The sequence below is a fragment of the Gobio gobio genome, assembly GCF_949357685.1.
Source record: "Gobio gobio genome assembly, chromosome: 25".
Lineage (NCBI taxonomy): Eukaryota > Metazoa > Chordata > Actinopteri > Cypriniformes > Gobionidae > Gobio > Gobio gobio.
Window position 1 is genome coordinate 35,759,694 of NC_137121.1, and position 18,338 is coordinate 35,778,031.

General features: G+C 38.3%; 4 protein-coding genes across 4 annotated transcripts; all 4 read left to right on the plus strand.

The window, feature by feature from the left end:
• Positions 1-1,922: 1,922 nt before the first annotated feature.
• LOC307122342 (histone H2A) lies at positions 1,923-2,309 on the plus strand (the record flags this gene model as incomplete). The annotated part of the gene is made up of 1 exon (XM_079810425.1): positions 1,923-2,309. The coding sequence occupies one exon, from the start codon at positions 1,923-1,925 to the stop codon at positions 2,307-2,309; it is 387 nt and encodes a 128-aa protein (XP_079666551.1).
• Positions 2,310-3,099: 790 nt separating this feature from the next.
• On the plus strand, positions 3,100-3,510 carry LOC307121528 (histone H3.2; the record flags this gene model as incomplete). The annotated part of the gene is made up of 1 exon (XM_079809139.1): positions 3,100-3,510. The coding sequence occupies one exon, from the start codon at positions 3,100-3,102 to the stop codon at positions 3,508-3,510; it is 411 nt and encodes a 136-aa protein (XP_079665265.1).
• Positions 3,511-5,249: 1,739 nt separating this feature from the next.
• Positions 5,250-5,561, plus strand: LOC307122045 (histone H4; the record flags this gene model as incomplete). The annotated part of the gene is made up of 1 exon (XM_079809845.1): positions 5,250-5,561. The coding sequence occupies one exon, from the start codon at positions 5,250-5,252 to the stop codon at positions 5,559-5,561; it is 312 nt and encodes a 103-aa protein (XP_079665971.1).
• Positions 5,562-6,265: 704 nt separating this feature from the next.
• Positions 6,266-6,640, plus strand: LOC307122037 (histone H2B-like; the record flags this gene model as incomplete). Its single annotated transcript, XM_079809838.1, has 1 exon — positions 6,266-6,640. One exon carries the CDS (start codon positions 6,266-6,268, stop codon positions 6,638-6,640), a length of 375 nt encoding a protein of 124 aa, XP_079665964.1.
• Positions 6,641-18,338: the final 11,698 nt, after the last annotated feature.

Sequence of the window (18,338 nt, forward strand, 5' to 3'; positions counted from 1 at the left end):
TAGCATGAATTTACATATTTGGAAGTTGAAGGTAAAGGTTGCAGATTTCTATAGGTAGCCAAAAATACTGCCTGATTAAGATTTAAACTGAGTTTTGTCATACCGGATAACAATTTTGTCATATAGGATAACAGTTTTTTTCTGTTAGCCCCTAATGTAATTCATTATCTTGGATGACATGTGTTTGACAATATATTCTTATACAGTTTTCAGCTTTAATTTGTATAATTTCCATTCATATTGTGATATTAACATATCATTAACATTGTTTAGTTGAATATTAGCAAATTATATAATTCATAATAATATTCAATTACAATTACATTTAATTATTGTCCAACCTGTCATATTGGGGAATCTGCCCCTTAATCAGATTGTTCTTTATAAATATGTTGTTCAGTTACATGCTTTTGTAAATTTGTCATTCAAATAAATGCTGTTCAGTGAAATGAGTGAAGGTCGCCTACTTTAACCCTTTACATTATTTATGAATATTGATGTAGATGAATACTATGATCATCAATAAAATGGTTCAAGGTACTTTTCAGTACTAAATTAAACCTAATGTTGAATAGTTGTGCTGTTTTGATATTCATAAACATGAAAAAATAGTTTACATCTGGGAAGAAACCACACTGAGTTTGTGTGTAACATTTTACACACTGAAAACCACATCAGTATTTCTTTACAGTGGAGGCTAATTAATTTCCTTGGAAAAACATTGCGTAACATAAACATTAATTATTTATGAACATTATTATGTGTAAGTGTTGTAAAAATGACAATTCATGTGTTAACTCATATGGTGTCGTACCGAGTAACGATGTAAGTCAGACGGGATAAAGCTGTTTTTTTCCATTGAAATGCATAATTTCACTTCATGGAGTTGAGGAAACAATAATAACATGATACCAAGTCCTGTAAAACATTTTCAGACATTTTGCATTTTAAATCACATTGCATTGTTAAAATGTGAGTAAAGAACTTGAACAAGTGTCACGTTTAAAGAAATCACAATATAATGAGAAAACATTTTGTTTACTGCATCACATATATTCATTAAGTATTATTGATTTGAAAAGATTTAATATCATAATATTTAGAAAATGCATTAACGTTATCCCGTATGACATTTTGACTGGTGTCGTCACATGATTCTCAGTTAAACTGCTTAAAATACATTGTTTAAAATTTAGATTTTAGTAATAAAAAAAACTTCCATAAATATAATAACTACTTTGATGTGCAGTTTTAACCTTTTGTCAGTTTAACACTTTTGTCAGAAAACCTTATTTGTCACTGGCCCACAGACAGAATATATTCACTCTGCTGGAGGATTGTGACACAACCCCACACACAATAAAACTACAATATTACAAAAGGACCATAAAACTACAGTATCAGAAGATCAATGTGCCCAGAATATACAGTGTGTGAAAGGTGTAGCGCTTTTGGTAGAAACAGCGATTTATATCCTATGTTAAAGTGTGCATGTCAAACCCCAGTAACACATCGAGAGTGAAGTAAATTATAGGAAAAACTTGTTTAAATTTCACCATTTTAGTTAAAAGATGTTTAACTGAACACATATTAACTGAACACAGAAAACCACATTGTTACATGAATTTTAAGGGATATAATTCCCTTACCATCTGTAATGCTCTGTACAATATATATTTTCTATCAAATATTTCAGTAGTTTAATCTGTTGTTCTGTTTTATCAATCACAAATTCTTGTACATAAATATTCCCGCTAGAAAAGGGGGTTGGGCTTTGGAGGGAAGTTCAGTGATTGGTTGAAATCTCTTCAGAATCTAAACCAATGAGCGACTGGCACTCTCGTATAAAGACAGTGTGTGGAGACACTGATTTTCATTCTCTTTTTTTCAATTGATGTTTATAGTCTGAGATTAAAAAAAACATGAGTGGCAGAGGCAAAACCGGTGGCAAAGCCCGAGCAAAGGCTAAGACTCGCTCCTCCAGGGCGGGACTGCAGTTCCCCGTCGGCCGTGTTCACAGGCTTCTCCGCAAAGGAAACTACGCTCAGCGTGTCGGTGCCGGTGCTCCGGTTTATCTGGCCGCTGTGCTCGAGTATCTTACCGCTGAGATTCTGGAGCTGGCTGGAAACGCCGCTCGGGACAACAAGAAGACCCGCATCATCCCCCGTCACCTGCAGCTGGCGGTGCGCAACGACGAGGAGCTGAACAAACTTCTGGGCGGAGTGACCATCGCTCAGGGCGGCGTGCTGCCCAACATCCAGGCGGTGCTGCTGCCCAAGAAGACCGAGAAGGCCGCCAAGTCCAAATAAACTGATTACCGACGGTTTTCGCAACTCAAAGGCTCTTTTAAGAGCCACCCATTTTATCTGATAAAGAGCACTTCCGTTATTACTTAAAAACATGTGGTTGAGAGTGGAAACCAGTCAATTGTTTTAATGTTATGCATCGATTATCATAGTCACACAAGGTGTGCGTTTTTCTACAAGCAGATTAACTTACCTCTTAATGTGTGTTTACCACCCAAACTATCGCCCCTAATATATAATGGTTAAGTTCTGATAATGTCCAAAATATAATAGATTATCTGGAAAATCAATATCATATTAGCTTCAGGGTAACAAATTGATCAATGTTATTCTGGGTCTTCTGCCCTTCAGTAGCGGCTGCTCTACAGAAGACCTGTTATACGGGGCGGATGGAGACCCTAGTGTGTCTTTTCTGGCTGCGGTGCTTTTATTTAGACTGTAATGTGATTGTGTTCTAATCCAAGTTCTGCACAACCACTGGGAATTCAGGCCAGTATTTCAGAACAAATAAATACAACAATATGAGTATAAAGATCCGGGAAGTGTAATTTACTCTTTGTTTGATGTAGGCAACAGAAGCAGCTCGAGCGGGAAACCCTCCGCGTGTTTGAAAAGAGGAAACGCGCAGTCATTGGCTAGCACTCACGCACAGACGTCACACACTAGCCAATCACAAGCTTCTGCTCACGTCGCGTCACTGTGAGCGCGGGGCGGTCGAATGCTATAAAATCAGGCGTATGAAGAAATAGCATCATTTCCAGCGCAAGCAGGACAGAGAGAAGAATCTCCAGCAATGGCAAGAACTAAGCAGACCGCTCGTAAATCCACCGGTGGTAAAGCCCCGAGGAAGCAGCTCGCTACTAAAGCCGCCCGTAAGAGCGCTCCGGCCACCGGCGGCGTCAAGAAGCCTCACCGCTACAGGCCCGGGACCGTGGCTCTGCGAGAGATCCGCCGTTATCAGAAGTCCACCGAGCTGCTGATCCGCAAACTGCCTTTCCAGCGACTGGTGCGAGAAATCGCTCAGGACTTCAAGACGGATCTGCGCTTCCAGAGCTCCGCGGTCATGGCCCTGCAGGAGGCCAGCGAGGCTTATTTGGTCGGCCTGTTTGAGGACACCAACCTGTGCGCCATCCACGCCAAGAGGGTCACCATCATGCCCAAAGACATCCAGCTGGCCCGCCGCATCCGCGGAGAGCGCGCCTAAACCCGCATCTGCTTCAGCCGCATCAAACCACAAAGGCTCTTTTAAGAGCCACCAAAACTGCACAGAATGAGACACTTTCCAGTTTAAACATTGAATATTTGCAGAGAGTTGCGTTACTTTGACATCTGAGTCTACACTTTATTAATTATCATAAACCGTATTATCAAGTGTCCTGTTTTTGTATATACATTGTCCTAGATAATTTTACATTTTCATGAGTATTTTCATAGTAAGTTAGAGTATAAACACACTTTAACTGAACCCTATGGCAAGAGTTATTTTCTAATTCCTTGTTCAGGGAAAACAATTGCTTTACTATGGGAATTAAAAGGGCAGGCCTTAAGTTGGCCAATGATGTGCTGTTTTTAAGTCACATGACATTTGAATGTCCCTCCAAAACTCTTTCACATCCTCACACAGAAGCTGAAGTGCTCCAGAAATTACTCTTAATAACCTAATTTCTAAACATCTCTTCTCAAGGGGGATTTATTGTTGCATCTTTGGAAAGTCAATTATATATTTTTATTCACAAAAAAACTTTGTCCAACAGTTTTACTGTAAATTGAGTAAATATCAATGTGTCCACTAAATGTTTTTCCCCATTGGGATTGTTTATAGATAATAGCATCAATAATATGATCACAGTTATTTATTTATTTGAGTAGTTTATTGTAGTATAGCTGTATTTATGCAGGGCTCGACATAAGCATACATTTTATGTTTAAATAACAAGACTGTCTTTTAATTAATACATTTACAGATAAATCAATATGAGGAATGTAGAGTTCACTCATGGGATGAGAGTGAGAATGAGTTTGTCATTTTGAGGTAAAATGATGGGGATCTACTTATTTTTGGTTTGCATGAGTTCAAAGTATATAAATCTATCAATTTCTAAAAGAAATGTGCAAAATCATAATTTTATAGAAAAACTACTTTTTTAACCATTTTCCATTGTGGTACAGCGTTGCTATAGCAACATTTTTTCTCAAGACTTTGTTTTGATTTTTATGATTGTAGCTTTTTCATGTAATAAAAACACATTTTATTCTGAATGCCAAAGCTTAGACTTTAACGCCGGAGAAAACAAAGCTGAGAACATCTCACAATTACACTCATAACTAATTTTTATACAGTTTTTAACCTCTGACCTTTTATCCAGGAGTTGGCCACTTCTTTTCATCTTCAGTCTGTCTGAAAATATACAGCTGTTTTCTGTCCAACTCTCTTTCATTCACTCATCCACAGTTTTGATCAAATCTTCAGCTGCTCCCTAATAGTGCATGGGCTGTTCTAAAACTATTATGGGATGTTGAAGGCCAAAAAAGAGATGACTCTTATGGAGCAAGTTCAGCTAAAATGAGACATACAGTGTAGATCAGAGAGGCCTGAAATCATTCAAACTCTATAAATACACCTGACATGTCACATAAAAATATACTGTTATATACAATTAATGGATTGAATAAACACATTTTCATTCAGTATCTCTATATATGATATAATTATCTTCGTCAAAATAATCTTATAAAACTTTTTTTTATATATATTAAACAAAGGACAGGCCTCGTGAGATCAGGGTTAGGGTTAAATCACATTTTCTTGTGCTGAACTATATCGAGGGGCGGGGCGAACGGGGTGGTTTCTGCCAGGTCCTGTAAGCAAGTATAAACGGCCACCTTGTATCGTCCTTATTACACATTTTGTCATTCGTTTGACTGAAGTACTCTGAGTTAACCATGTCTGGAAGAGGCAAAGGCGGTAAAGGGCTCGGTAAAGGAGGCGCTAAGCGTCACCGTAAAGTTTTGCGCGATAACATCCAGGGAATCACCAAACCCGCCATCCGTCGTCTGGCTCGCCGCGGCGGTGTCAAGCGCATCTCCGGTCTGATCTACGAGGAGACCCGCGGAGTGTTGAAGGTGTTTCTGGAGAACGTGATCCGCGATGCCGTGACCTACACCGAGCACGCCAAGAGAAAGACCGTCACCGCCATGGATGTTGTGTACGCGCTGAAGCGGCAGGGACGCACCCTGTACGGCTTCGGAGGATAAACGCCTGAAATCAAGAGAAACCACAAACCCAACGGCTCTTTTAAGAGCCACACACTCCCTCACATAAAGAGTCATATCACAGCAATGCTGGTTATACATTATATTTGTAATAAGCAAATGTTTTCTTTTCTGAATTTACATACTTTTGTTTATTATTCACATCAGCTTTTCTTATTTCTACACACAATCTAAGTTTCTTATAAGATTTTTTTAAAATGCTGTGTTGCGTTAAAATCAGCATTTGGCTGATATTCAAAACGAGTTGTAATGTTTCTTTCAGAGAATATAACTCTATTGCAATTTCAAGTGATTTACAGAATCGAACTAAAATTATGAAAAATAAAAGTGAAATGTTAGTGGTAAAGGGGCTTTTGTGTAGGAGGGAATTTCTGGTACAAAATGCTATTTTAAAAATGGATCTTAATTTTTTTATTCTAAAAATGAGTCTTCAAACTTAAATCAAATCAAAAAAAGAGCGGGACATGAACAAAGGAAACAAAAATGTGTGGGTCTCCATCAAACATAAAGCGGTGGGCAGGGCTAATATTTACCCGCTGCTTTGAGTTGTCCAATGAAATACGAGTATGGATTCGGTCTATGAAAACAGCCAATCAGAAGAATCCAACATCTCTTAGTAAATTTGCATATGTCGGTGAATAAAAGCCTCTGTATCGCTCCTGAGCGCGCATTGACTCTTCATTATCATGCCTGAACCAGCAAAGTCCGCGCCCAAGAAGGGCTCCAAGAAGGCCGTCACCAAGACCGCCGCTAAGGGAGGAAAGAAGCGCAGAAAGTCCAGGAAGGAGAGCTACGCTATATATGTGTACAAAGTCTTGAAGCAGGTTCATCCTGACACCGGCATCTCCTCCAAGGCGATGGGCATCATGAATTCTTTCGTCAACGACATCTTCGAGCGCATCGGCGGTGAGGCGTCTCGTCTGGCGCACTACAACAAGCGCTCCACCATCACCTCTAGAGAGATCCAGACCGCCGTGCGTCTGCTGCTGCCTGGAGAGCTGGCCAAACACGCCGTGTCCGAGGGCACAAAGGCTGTGACCAAATACACCAGCTCTAAGTGAGGTGACCTCTGACCTTACCCACCCCAAAGGCTCTTTTAAGAGCCACCCATCTTCTCGTTTAAAGAGCTTCTGATTGTGAGATCAATTAATAGTTCTTGTTCTATTAATTTTCAGTAAAGTACTTCTGGGAACACAATCAATTCTGTCGTGAATCACTTATTAACATAACATACTTATTATATTGAATATAAAAGTGCAGTTGTTGGCAGTTAAGTATTAGAAGCAACAGATTCATAATTCTCCATTTCACAGCATATTAAATGAACACAAGACTGCAACTATAAGAATATTCAGTTTTATTTGCACAGATGTTTGGTTCACTCGCATAAAGTGATGTGTAAATACTATAGCAATTTCTTGGTTGTTTATGTTGTCAAATGTGAACTGTACTGTCACAGCTCTAAACTGCTCAATGTAGATGAACATGATTGACAACAATTTATACAAACCTCTCATTTCCATATCAAACTCAATTTTCAACTCAAATTTTCTTTCTCAGTTTCAGAAAAACAGCCTAACAACAAATGTTGAGCTGATATTAACACAATATTTAAGTGTATGAGACTAGCAAAACAGAGAAATCATAATTATTAGTTGACAAAGTCAAAACACTTACTGCTCTCTTTTTTTATTTTATTAAACATATCTTCTATTATGCGAATGTTGTTTCTTACAGAACTTTCTGCCTCTTGTTTGTCCTGGTTTTTAAACTCTTTCTGCTTTACATCTGTGGACCAGCGAGCTTATACTGTATGACCTGCAACACTTTTTATATACTATAACATACTGTAGGCCTATTTACTGCACCTTTTCACACAATGATCATGCAAAAATAATTAAATTTTTGTTTTTAATAATCTAGTAAGAAATCTGACAGTTATTTTTTAGACGGTTTCTAAAAAAAGTGCTTCTAGTTCAACATTAGGCTTCAGTATTTGGGTAATTTGCATTATCAAGACTAAATAAAAAATGTTGATCCTTAAAACCTTGTTGTCATCAAAATCTCATTCCAACCAGCCAAACATTTTTGGAAACCCATATACTTTTAGTTTATGAATACAATAACACTATCATTGGTCAATCAGTTTGTTTAATGTTATCGTCATGATGCAATTATATATTGGAATTTTATATTTGTGAGTCTCAATTTAATCAGCCAGCATCATTTTAATTACATTATTTTATTTTGTTATTTACGCTATTTAGACACGTTTGAACGCGTAACCCAACCTCATCTAGGGTTGCCACCTTCAGTGTTGCAAAATAAGGGACACCCATTCACGACCCACACCAACCCTCCAACCCCCCCCCCCCCCCCCCCCCCCACACACACATCAAGTATGTGAACTTGCAACAGAAAACATTTTATATTAATTTAAATTTGATTATTGTATTTATTTCTAAAGAACTCTTTAGTAGCCTATTTGGTGCACTTTAGAGGGATAGTTCACCCAAAAATGAAAGTCATCATTTAATCACCCTCGCGATGTCCAAACCTGGGGTGCGTTTCCCGTACAACGATGCAACTCGCTGGTTTAACTACCATAGTACGATGCATCTTTAAAGAAATCAACTAGCTAGTCACTACTGTTTCCCGAAACCATGGTACCTGTGTCGCAAAACCATGGTTTGAACCAAATTGGTTGGAGCTGTCGTTATGACGTTCTTCTTCGATCTAATGGCGGACTGGTGCTATGAGCACATATCGCTACCTGCTGTAAATTTGTTTTTTTTTCTCTTTTCGACTGCGCTTTCTTAGTGACGATGTGGAGTAATTACATTAACAACTCAACATTCATTCTTTGCACAATGAAATATAAACATATATAAACACAATGTTGTCTTCTCTGATCCCAAAAATCTATAACTATTAATTTCACAGTTTCATATTTATTAATTTCTTATTGAATATTGATAGATCAGCACAATTAAAATGAAAATAAATTATGGGTTTTACTGTTGATCAATGATCACTGTGATTGTTATACTATTGTGTACACCTGTTGCATATTTTGCTTAAGATCATCAGCTATTTAAGTCCCCTTGCCATACAGCTATGTGTTCATATGACCTATATCAAAATGACGCGAAAACCACAATTTTCAAAAAATTAAGTTACAGTTCTTTTGGAGGAGGTGGAGAATAAAAAAACAGCTATTTTCAAAGCTGAAAAATTGTGTAACAAATCCTGATAAAAAAAAAAATCCTGGGCAGAAATCACCCAAAAAATAAATGCTTCTGCCTATTCCTTTTCAGACTTTATGTTGATTTATGTCATCATTTGTTAAATGTTTAAATGTCAGAATAAAATAAATCTGAATCTGCCTACGTTTCCTTAGCGCTAAGCACTGCATGTGTTGCGTAGGCCTATGTGTAATGCTACAGTACAGATACAATTTAATATTTAAGGGAAAACCCCTTTTTGTAAAATATTGTTATATGACAATTTGTCTTTCGGAATTTAACAAAGCCACTTGCACACTCGTTTCTTCGCACAAACGAAACCAAGACTGCGTCCCAACCAGCATAAATAATCCTTTCGGAGGGCACTTCGAAGGGAGAATAAATGCGATCGTCACGCTATTATATCGTTTGAAATAATTTGTAATGAAGAAAGCAAATTGTGTTAAACCTAGGCACCTCGACTTTAAGTCATCCAAATTACTTAAAGTAGATGGTGAAACCTTCGAAAGAAATAGGCTATAGGGTCGATAGCTCTAAATAGAGCACATCCCAGCTGCTGCGAAATCAATGACGTCGACACAACAAACTAACAAGGAACTATACTTCTAACCACAGGTCAAGAGCTGTCGTTCCAACCACACAAGTTTGCGATGCAGTTTGCGAACGTTTGTTGGAACGATGGTTTCGGGAAACACCAAATCGTTGAACTATGCTGATAACGACGGAACTTGCGACCATAGTTGGCCAACGATGCTTTCGGGAAACGCACCCCTGTATGAGTTTCTTTGTTCTGCTGAACACAAAGAAGATATTTTGAAGAAAGTTTGTAACAGGCTGCTTTAGGGGCACCATTGACTTCCATAGTAATCTTCCTATGTGTTCAACATAACAAAGAAATGTATACATGTTTGGAACAACTTGAGGGTAAGTAAATGATGACAGAATTTTCATTTTTGGGTGAACTGTCCCTTTAAGCAGTCATTCTGAACCAGTAATCACTTTTTTGAATTTCAAAAATGTTTATTTTTTTATTCATTTACTTAAATTATGACTATATTATCATGTAATTATTTGTCCCATTTTTATCTAAATATTTTTTTTAAATGTCATAAACTTTATATGACAGGAATATTTATTATGCATGATTAATATAGCCTAGATAAATTATAAATTATATTAATAATAACATTTATTAGGCTATAATCTATTAATTAACCTGTTTAAAAAAATAATAGTTCTGTCTGCCAAGCTCTGATAATGTATTGGAATATTATATTAATATATTATCCATAAAAAAAGTATAGGCCTATACCTTTAGAAGCACGGATGTGTCTGTCGCCGCTGCTGCTTTAAGTCTGAGCAAATGAAATGCTTCTCATAAGGTGTGCAGTTGGCCTGAGGTTCATCATGAGTTACTGGGCAGACCCATTGATACCTTTTTGATATTCAGCTCTATATCTGGAGATCCTCTTGTGTTCAAACGGTGGGGTCCGTGTACGTTTTGATAGTTTGATTTCCTATTTGAAATGAAATAAGCAGAAACGAGAAAACGGCTCCTTTAATAGTTTTTTCGTTTAAAAAAACCCCGGAAAAACGAGATTTCGACTTGATTTTTCGTTTTTTTGTTTCACGGATAAAAAACGGATAAATGACTTAAAAATTCGTTTTCCACATGTGGGCGGTCATGAGACGCCCCTTTACGCTGATGGGTCAAGCAAATCTGAGCATGTGACGTCATCAGCCCTTCCCCAGTTCTGTGTAACAAAATAATAGTCTTCTTAAACTGTACAGGGCATGAGCTTTCTTCTGTGCAACTTAACGCGTTTCACAGAAAAAGTTATATCAGAAATTTTAAATATTAATCTGCACCCAGCCTGATTTATTGAGTAGGCTAAATATGTGTGGTGAAGCTGCGCAAGACAGCGAAGAGCGGGTGTGACCATGCAATGTTCAGACAAGTGTTATACACAGCAGTCATAACTTTTCTTTACAATACGCTCGGTTATGGACAAGGGATGGTCATTGCAAATACTGTAGGCCTAATACATATCGGCAGAGGGTGGGTGGCGATGATGGTGATTTTAAATTTTACTGTAACTGTAATCATAGCCGCGAGCGAGAGAGAGCTAGACAGCGAGGAGATGATTGACAGGACGATAGCGGAGGCAAGCGCAAGATAACTTTTGTTAATAAAAAATATTGATTTGTTTAATGTAAGAGTTTGTCTTTGTTTTATTGTTGTTGTTTGCAATCAAATAATAGTGAACCAAAAACTGAGCATTCGTTTTAATGGGGAATTTCCAAAGATTTTTTATTTATTAATGTGAGTATTTTGTGTCATCCGTATTCGTTTTTTAAAATAAAAGTTTAATATACCTAGGGTTTTTTTTTATTGTAGGCCTACAATTTTTTTGTAGTTGAGTTTTCATTAAAAATGGTAATGCTTGAAATTCATGGTAGGCTATGTGTTATAACAAGGGGTGTATCATGTAATTTGCTTATTCGTTATGTTAATAACGAATAATGTTAATAATGTTTGTTTTGTTCAAAGAGTGGAGGAAGCAGTGGCGGTTCTAGACCACGGTAACCCTATGATCATTTTCATCATGATATTAAACTGTCGTCCATATCATGATGTAAATGTGAGGGCATTTTCACACTGGCAGTTTAGTTCGAATAATTGGTAATGTGAAAGTTGTCATGCGGACCCGGGTGAGCAGAGCTCAGGGGAACTGAATTCGAGACTGCCTGAGGTGGTCTGAGTTCGATTGTGCTCAAGCTGTGCCACGATTCATGTGAATGTGAAAGCAACAAGGACTCGGGTGCGCAAGAAAAGTAATCTGCGCTTGCATTTTATCAGACGACGATGTATTTAGTTCAATAGAGGGATGATAGTGTTGGGATACGAGTGAGAGGGAGCCTGTGGTGTATTCGCGCTGTAGAACGCGCTCTGACGCGGACCACAACAAACGTGCCCAGTGTAAAAACGACTAAAACTAAAACTCAAACAGGGGCATTTTTGCCGCATATCTTTAATTTTATGGACATTCTAACTGAGAAGCACTGAAATGGTTTGGTTACCAAGAAGCACTGAAATGGTTTGGTTACCAAGAAGCACTGAAATGGTTTGGTTACTAAGAAGCACTGAAATGGTTTGGTTACTAAGAAGCACTGAAATGGTTTGGTTACTAAGAAGCACTGAAATGGTTTGGTTACTAAGAAGCACTGAAATGGTTTGGTTACTAAGAAGCACTGAAATGGTTTGGTTACTAAGAAGCACTGAAATGGTTTGGTTACTAAAGCCGCGTTTCCACCGCAGGAACTTTCCCCCGTAACTAGGAACTTTGGGGGGGAACTCGGTGTGTTTCGACCGCAGGAAGAAATGAAGTTCCGGGTAAATATTTCCCCCTCCAGTCTTTTGCGAGGTGGGTTCTGCGTTCAGTAAATATTCTGAATAATATAGAGTTCAACAAAAAATTCGACCGATGGACCGACGACGAGGTTCAGGCTTTATTGAGCATATATGCGGAGGAGGACATCCAGCCGGAACTGAAAATGGCGACCCGCAATGAAAAGGTATACCTGAAGATATCGACTCGGTTCCAGTCACACTGGAAAACAGTGCAGAGAGAAGTTAAAGAAATTAAGAGAAGATTACAAAAAATTAAAGGATCATAACAACCGGAGCGGTTCCGACCGGCGTATCAACAAGTGTTATGACCGCCTGGACGCGTTGTTGGGACACAGACCGTCCTTTTCTGGTGCAGCGGTAACGAAAGACTCGGCTAGTGCGTTGTTGGAAACCATCCAGGAATCCGAGTGGGTTGAAGGTAAATATCTCTTCTTGGTATCATCTATTAAACTCGTTGCAGTGTTTAAACACGTTGCAGTAACTTTTTTCAACGTGCTTTTCCAGACGTAACGAGTGGCCCCGATGAATTGCAGGCAACGGAGACCAGTGTGTTTTCCCTCGCGGTCACCAGTACGTTAGCCCTCGTCCCGTGTCTCTTGCCAAACCGCACACACGGCGAGGTTTAAAGCTGACAAAAATGTGTATATATTTAAAAACTGATTTGTAATCCTTAATGGTTTTGAGTTGTTTTTAAAGGGTTAGTTCACCCAAAAACGAAAATTCTGTCATTAATTACTCAGCCTTTCTCAGCCATCAGCTTTCAACAAAAATATCTTCATTTGTGTTCCGAATATGAACGGAGGTCTTACGGGTGTCGAACGACATGAGGGTGAGTAATTAATGACAGAATTTTCATTTTTGGGTGAACTAACCCTTTAATTGTAAACTTAAATTGCCCATGATAAAAATTGCACACTGGGCTTTGTTCAAGCTGAGCAAACATTGTTTGTGGTGAAAACACTTTAAATAATTAATTGATGGTTTCTATTGTTTCATGGTTGCCTTGTGTATTAATTTCCATGTGTTTCTGTGCAATTTTTCTACTTAGGGAAAAGGAAAAGGAAAAGGGACTGTGACTTTCTAGATGCACTGAGGGACATGGAGGATGCTAACCGGGCCGTCCTGCTGCTGCAGCATGGACAAGAACAGCGTGACCAATATATTCAGCTGTTACTTAGAGCCAGGCCGAGGAGAGAGAGATGAGGTGGCAAGAGTTGGCATTCCACCAGTCAGAAGCGGAAGAAAGCAGAGGGACTTTCAGACCGGGTTTCTGTCTGTTCTTGGACAGTTTGTCCAGTCGTTCAAGAAGTAGAAACAATGACCAGCCGCTTGAATGAAGCATTTGCTCTACCACATTTGTACTTTATATATTGTACGTGTTGGCACAGCTCTTGGACAGGTTACTGAAAAATAAATTTTTTTTATATTGTTGTTTTCATATTTTATATTTTCATTTTATTGTTCTAGTAATTTATTTGTCTTTGCACACTTTTATTTTAATTTTGTAAGAACTAATCTGTCTAAAATAAAGTCAAATGTAAAAAATGTCACTGTCTTTTTAATTTCCACATTCTAACTATATAACCACTTTCTAATTGTATTCATATAGTGTAGGAAGCAAATAAAAGGGCTGCTGCTCGCAAGTCTTTCTGAATATGCACATAAACATTTCTAGAAAACCCAAATATTATATTTTTAAATGTATAACTATGTGAATGTAGTATAATAACTTATAACCACAACTTAAGTGAAGCCATAAGTATGGTCCTGCTTCATTTCAAATTTGAGGAAGAAGTCTCTAAAATTATGCATTTAATGAAGCATATTGTAATACTAGTCATGTGATTTTTTTTTTTTTTTTTTGTGAATGCTAAGAGTCGTTATTTTGATAAAAAATAAAATACTTGCAGTCTAGCACCTAATCTTTCAACCGCTTAATTCAGTCTATTGTTTTCATTCAATTAACTTTTACATTTACATTTACATTTATGCATTTAGCAGACGCTTTTATCCAAAGCGACTTACAGTGCACTTATTACAGGGACAGTCCCCCTGGAGCAACATGGAGTAAAGTGCCTTGCTTAAGGACACACTGGTGGTGACTGCTGGGATCGAACCAGCAACCTTCTACGTATCAGTTCCATGGTTTAACCCACTGGACCACCGTCTCACACATCTGTCATGAATGACTGAAACCTCATTATCCTTTCATAGAAAATATTTTGTTTTGGAATTGAGCTATTACAACACATTCAGATTCTGGATTGCCCATCATCCCATTTTGAATAAAAATGGTCAAACCAGGTGAAAGTGCACGTTTAAATAAGCAGTGTTGGTAATGTGTATACATAGCCAGCAAAAGCAGAGCTGCTTGCATCTCCACTTGTTATTGTTGCAGAATGCAGACAGTATCGCGCAAAAGTGATTACTGTCCGTCGGTAACTGGGAGGAGCAGTCGCGCGCATTCCCACGTCACCGGACTAATTTGCCTAATCTTCACGGTACTTTAGACCGCGGTGGAAACGCAGACAGTAGCAGGTCTGGGGGAGAAAAAGTTCCTGGGAAAAAAGTTCCTGGTACAAATAGTTCCGGGTAATTTTGGTGGAAACGCGGCTTAAGCCAATCAGATTTATTTTACCTGCAGTAATGACGTAGCTAGACCTTAAAGGATTAGTTCGCTTTTAAATAAACTTTTGCTGATAATTTACTCACCCCCATGTCATCCAAGATGTCCATGTCTTTCTTTCTGCAGTCGAAAAGAAATTAAGGTTTTGGATGAAAACATTCCAGGGGTTTCCTCCATATAATGGACTTCAATGGGCCCCAAACGGTTCTAGGTCCAAAAGACAGTTTCGGTACAGCTTCAAAGGGCTTTAAACGATACCAGACGATGAATAAGGGTCTTATCTAGCGAAACAATCAGTTTCTGCAAGAAACAGAGCAGTATTTATTTACTAATGAGGCATCTTACGTATACATCTATGACCACGATCGTATTTATATACATAATTACATATATGGATGGCACAACTATGACTGTTTAAGCCCCACCCCTCACTTCCGGTTCTGTGGATGGGGTTCCGAAACTGGTGTTCTGAAACTGGTGTGCTGAAACTGGTGTTCTGAAACTGGTGTTCTGAAACTGGTGTGCTGCGGGGCTGCAGCTGGATACTATTGGAATGCACCGCCACCGACATTAACCAGGCATGGATGCACTTTGTTTAAGTGGTACATCATTTGAGTCGTGGCCGTGTTGTACTTATACACGGCATCGCAATGTTTGCAGTGAACTTCACCACACAATGAAATTCATTTAATTGCTTCAAGACTCACACTACGCAACGCAATCTGCATTAGATAAAAAAAAAAAAATGCATTAGATTAATAATAACCTAGCAAATTACAGACCCATTTCAAATCTTCCATTTATGTCTAAAATACTAGAAAAGGTTGTGTTTGCCCAATTGTGCTCTTTCTTGCAAGAAAATTATATCTATGAAACATTTCAATCAGGATTCAGGCCGCATCATAAAACAGAAATCACAAATAATTTACTTCTAGCTTCTGACCAAGGCTGCATCTCAATACTAGTTCTACTCGATCTTAGTGCTGCATTCGATACTATTGTTGGGGTAACAGCTTAGGACCCAGGACCAGTAGTGAAAAATGAAGACCAGGAGTCAGATTAATTAAAGAAAATTTTACTGAAGAATAGTTTGCAGTTTCATCAGCAGAAGCCAGCTCAAGAGGAGTTCGTAGGCCGCACTCCCTCTAACAGTCTCCCCGCCTCCGTCTAACGTACATACAATTTTCTGAACAGTTATACTGTTTTCAAGGTCTAGACACTGATTGGTTCTAACAACCTGCAATGTAAGCAACTTTCCACACGTAGACAGATAGAAGCATATATCTCTAAAAATGCGTAGACTTGATGTCGCCCAGGCCCAGATTAGTCTCCAGTGACCTCGGAGGTCACAGAAAAGCGTCTAAAGGTCTGGCATCGCCTGCAGGAAGGCCCATATCCAATACTGGATCTGCACAAATCATACAACGCACACACACAATACTCCAGAGAAAAACCAGTTTCCATCAAGGTCGGGACATCTTAACTAACTATCAACAAAGCACTTCTCCAAAACATGCTGATACTACATTTAGTACAGAAGTGACTTTATTCTATTCTATAAAGAAAGAAAAGTATATCAGAGAGGTACATTTCTCCCCAAAAGAGTCACATAGCTGTAACATAGATGACCCCGGGGGTTGCTTTAGGAAGACACACAGTTAACACATACTGAGCTCTTCTCACTTCAAACACCAATGACATTTGCCTGTCAGCACGTCTTGACACAGACTCAGAGCAGCTCCTAAAGAATGTCGATTCAAAAGCACAGAGCAACTAAAACACTACAATATCCTAAATCACTCCTTGAATATAGAGAACTGATTTATCAAATGTAGGACACTGTTATAACTTGATTATCATTCATTCTTATTTTAATATTGATTAAATATTTAATATTTAATATCATTCTTGAAGGATATGTGTCTGATGAAGAGACAAGTGATGTTTGGCTTGACCCTTGACCCTTCACTATAGATCATAAAATACTCTAGGATCGACATCAAAATTACACTGGTGTTCAGGGACAGGCATTAAACTGGTTTAGATCGTACTTATCAGACCGCTACCATTTTGTCTGTCTAAATGGGGAAAAATCAAAGATAACGTCAGTAGACTATGGGGTGCCGCAAGGATCCGTGTTAGGCCCTCTGCTATTCTTAATATATATGCTGCCACTTGGTAATATTATAAGATAACATGGAATTAATTTCCACTGTTATGCTGATGACACTCAATTATATATTTCATCACGACCAGATGAAAACGCTAAATTATCTAAACTGACAGCGTGTGTTGAAGATATTAAATACTGGATGACGTGTAATTTTCTGCTATTAAATTCAGATAAAACTGTTTTACTGTATTACTTATTGGTCCAAAAAACTGCCCACAAAACCTCTCACAATACAACTTTAACTTGGAAGGATGTCCTGTCACTTTATCCACTACAGTAAAAGACCTGGGTGTTATATTAGACCGCAACTTGTCTTTCGAAAATCATATTTCATATGTTACAAGAACGACATTTTTCCACCTTAGAAACATTGCTAAGCTACGTAACATGCTATCTATTTCTGATGCAGAAAAGTTAGTTCATGCATTCATGACCTCGAGACTAGATTACTGTAATGCTTTATTAGCTGGTTGTCCTGCATCATCAATAAACAAGCTACAGTTAGTCCAAAACGCAGCCGCTAGTTCTAACTAGGTCAAGAAAATATGATCATATAACACCAATTTTATCACCTCTACACTGGTTACCTATTAAGTTCCGTATCAATTACAAAGTATTGCTACTGACCTATAAAGCCCTAAATGGTTTAGCTCCAGTGTATTTAACGGATCTTCTATCGGCCTACAATCCATCGCGCTCTTTAAGATCACTTAACTCGAGGCTTCTGGTCATTCCTAGGATATAAGTCCACTAAAGGTGGGAGGGCATTTTCACATTTAGCTCCTAAACTCTGGAATAGTCTTCCTGATACTGTTCGAGGTTCAGACTCGCTGTCCCAGTTTAAAACTATATTAAAGACGCATCTCTTTAGCCAAGCATTCACATTATTATTACCTTTTATACTACAGTTAAATCGGATCAAAAGCATTAATATTCTGAACAGCAGCTATGCTAATTATTTCCCATCTGCTTTTCTGTTGTCATCTCGGGACACTAGTCACTAGACACTAGTTTGTATCCAGCCTCTCATGGAGACTTCAGATGCCCCAACACCTGTGAAGAGACGACTCAACGCCAGCGTTGTTATGGCCTAAATTAATACATGATTCGTTAACTTTTTCTAAGATTTTGCTTTAACATTCTCTTTCTAAGATTTTTCAATGTACATTTATGAAATGCACTTTCTGTAAAGCTGCTTTGAAACAATGTGTATCGTGAATCCCTAGGAAATAATATGTAGCGGCCCCTCGGATTTATTGATCAAGACGCAGAGAGTTTCGAACGGGTGTCAATTTATTTTTCA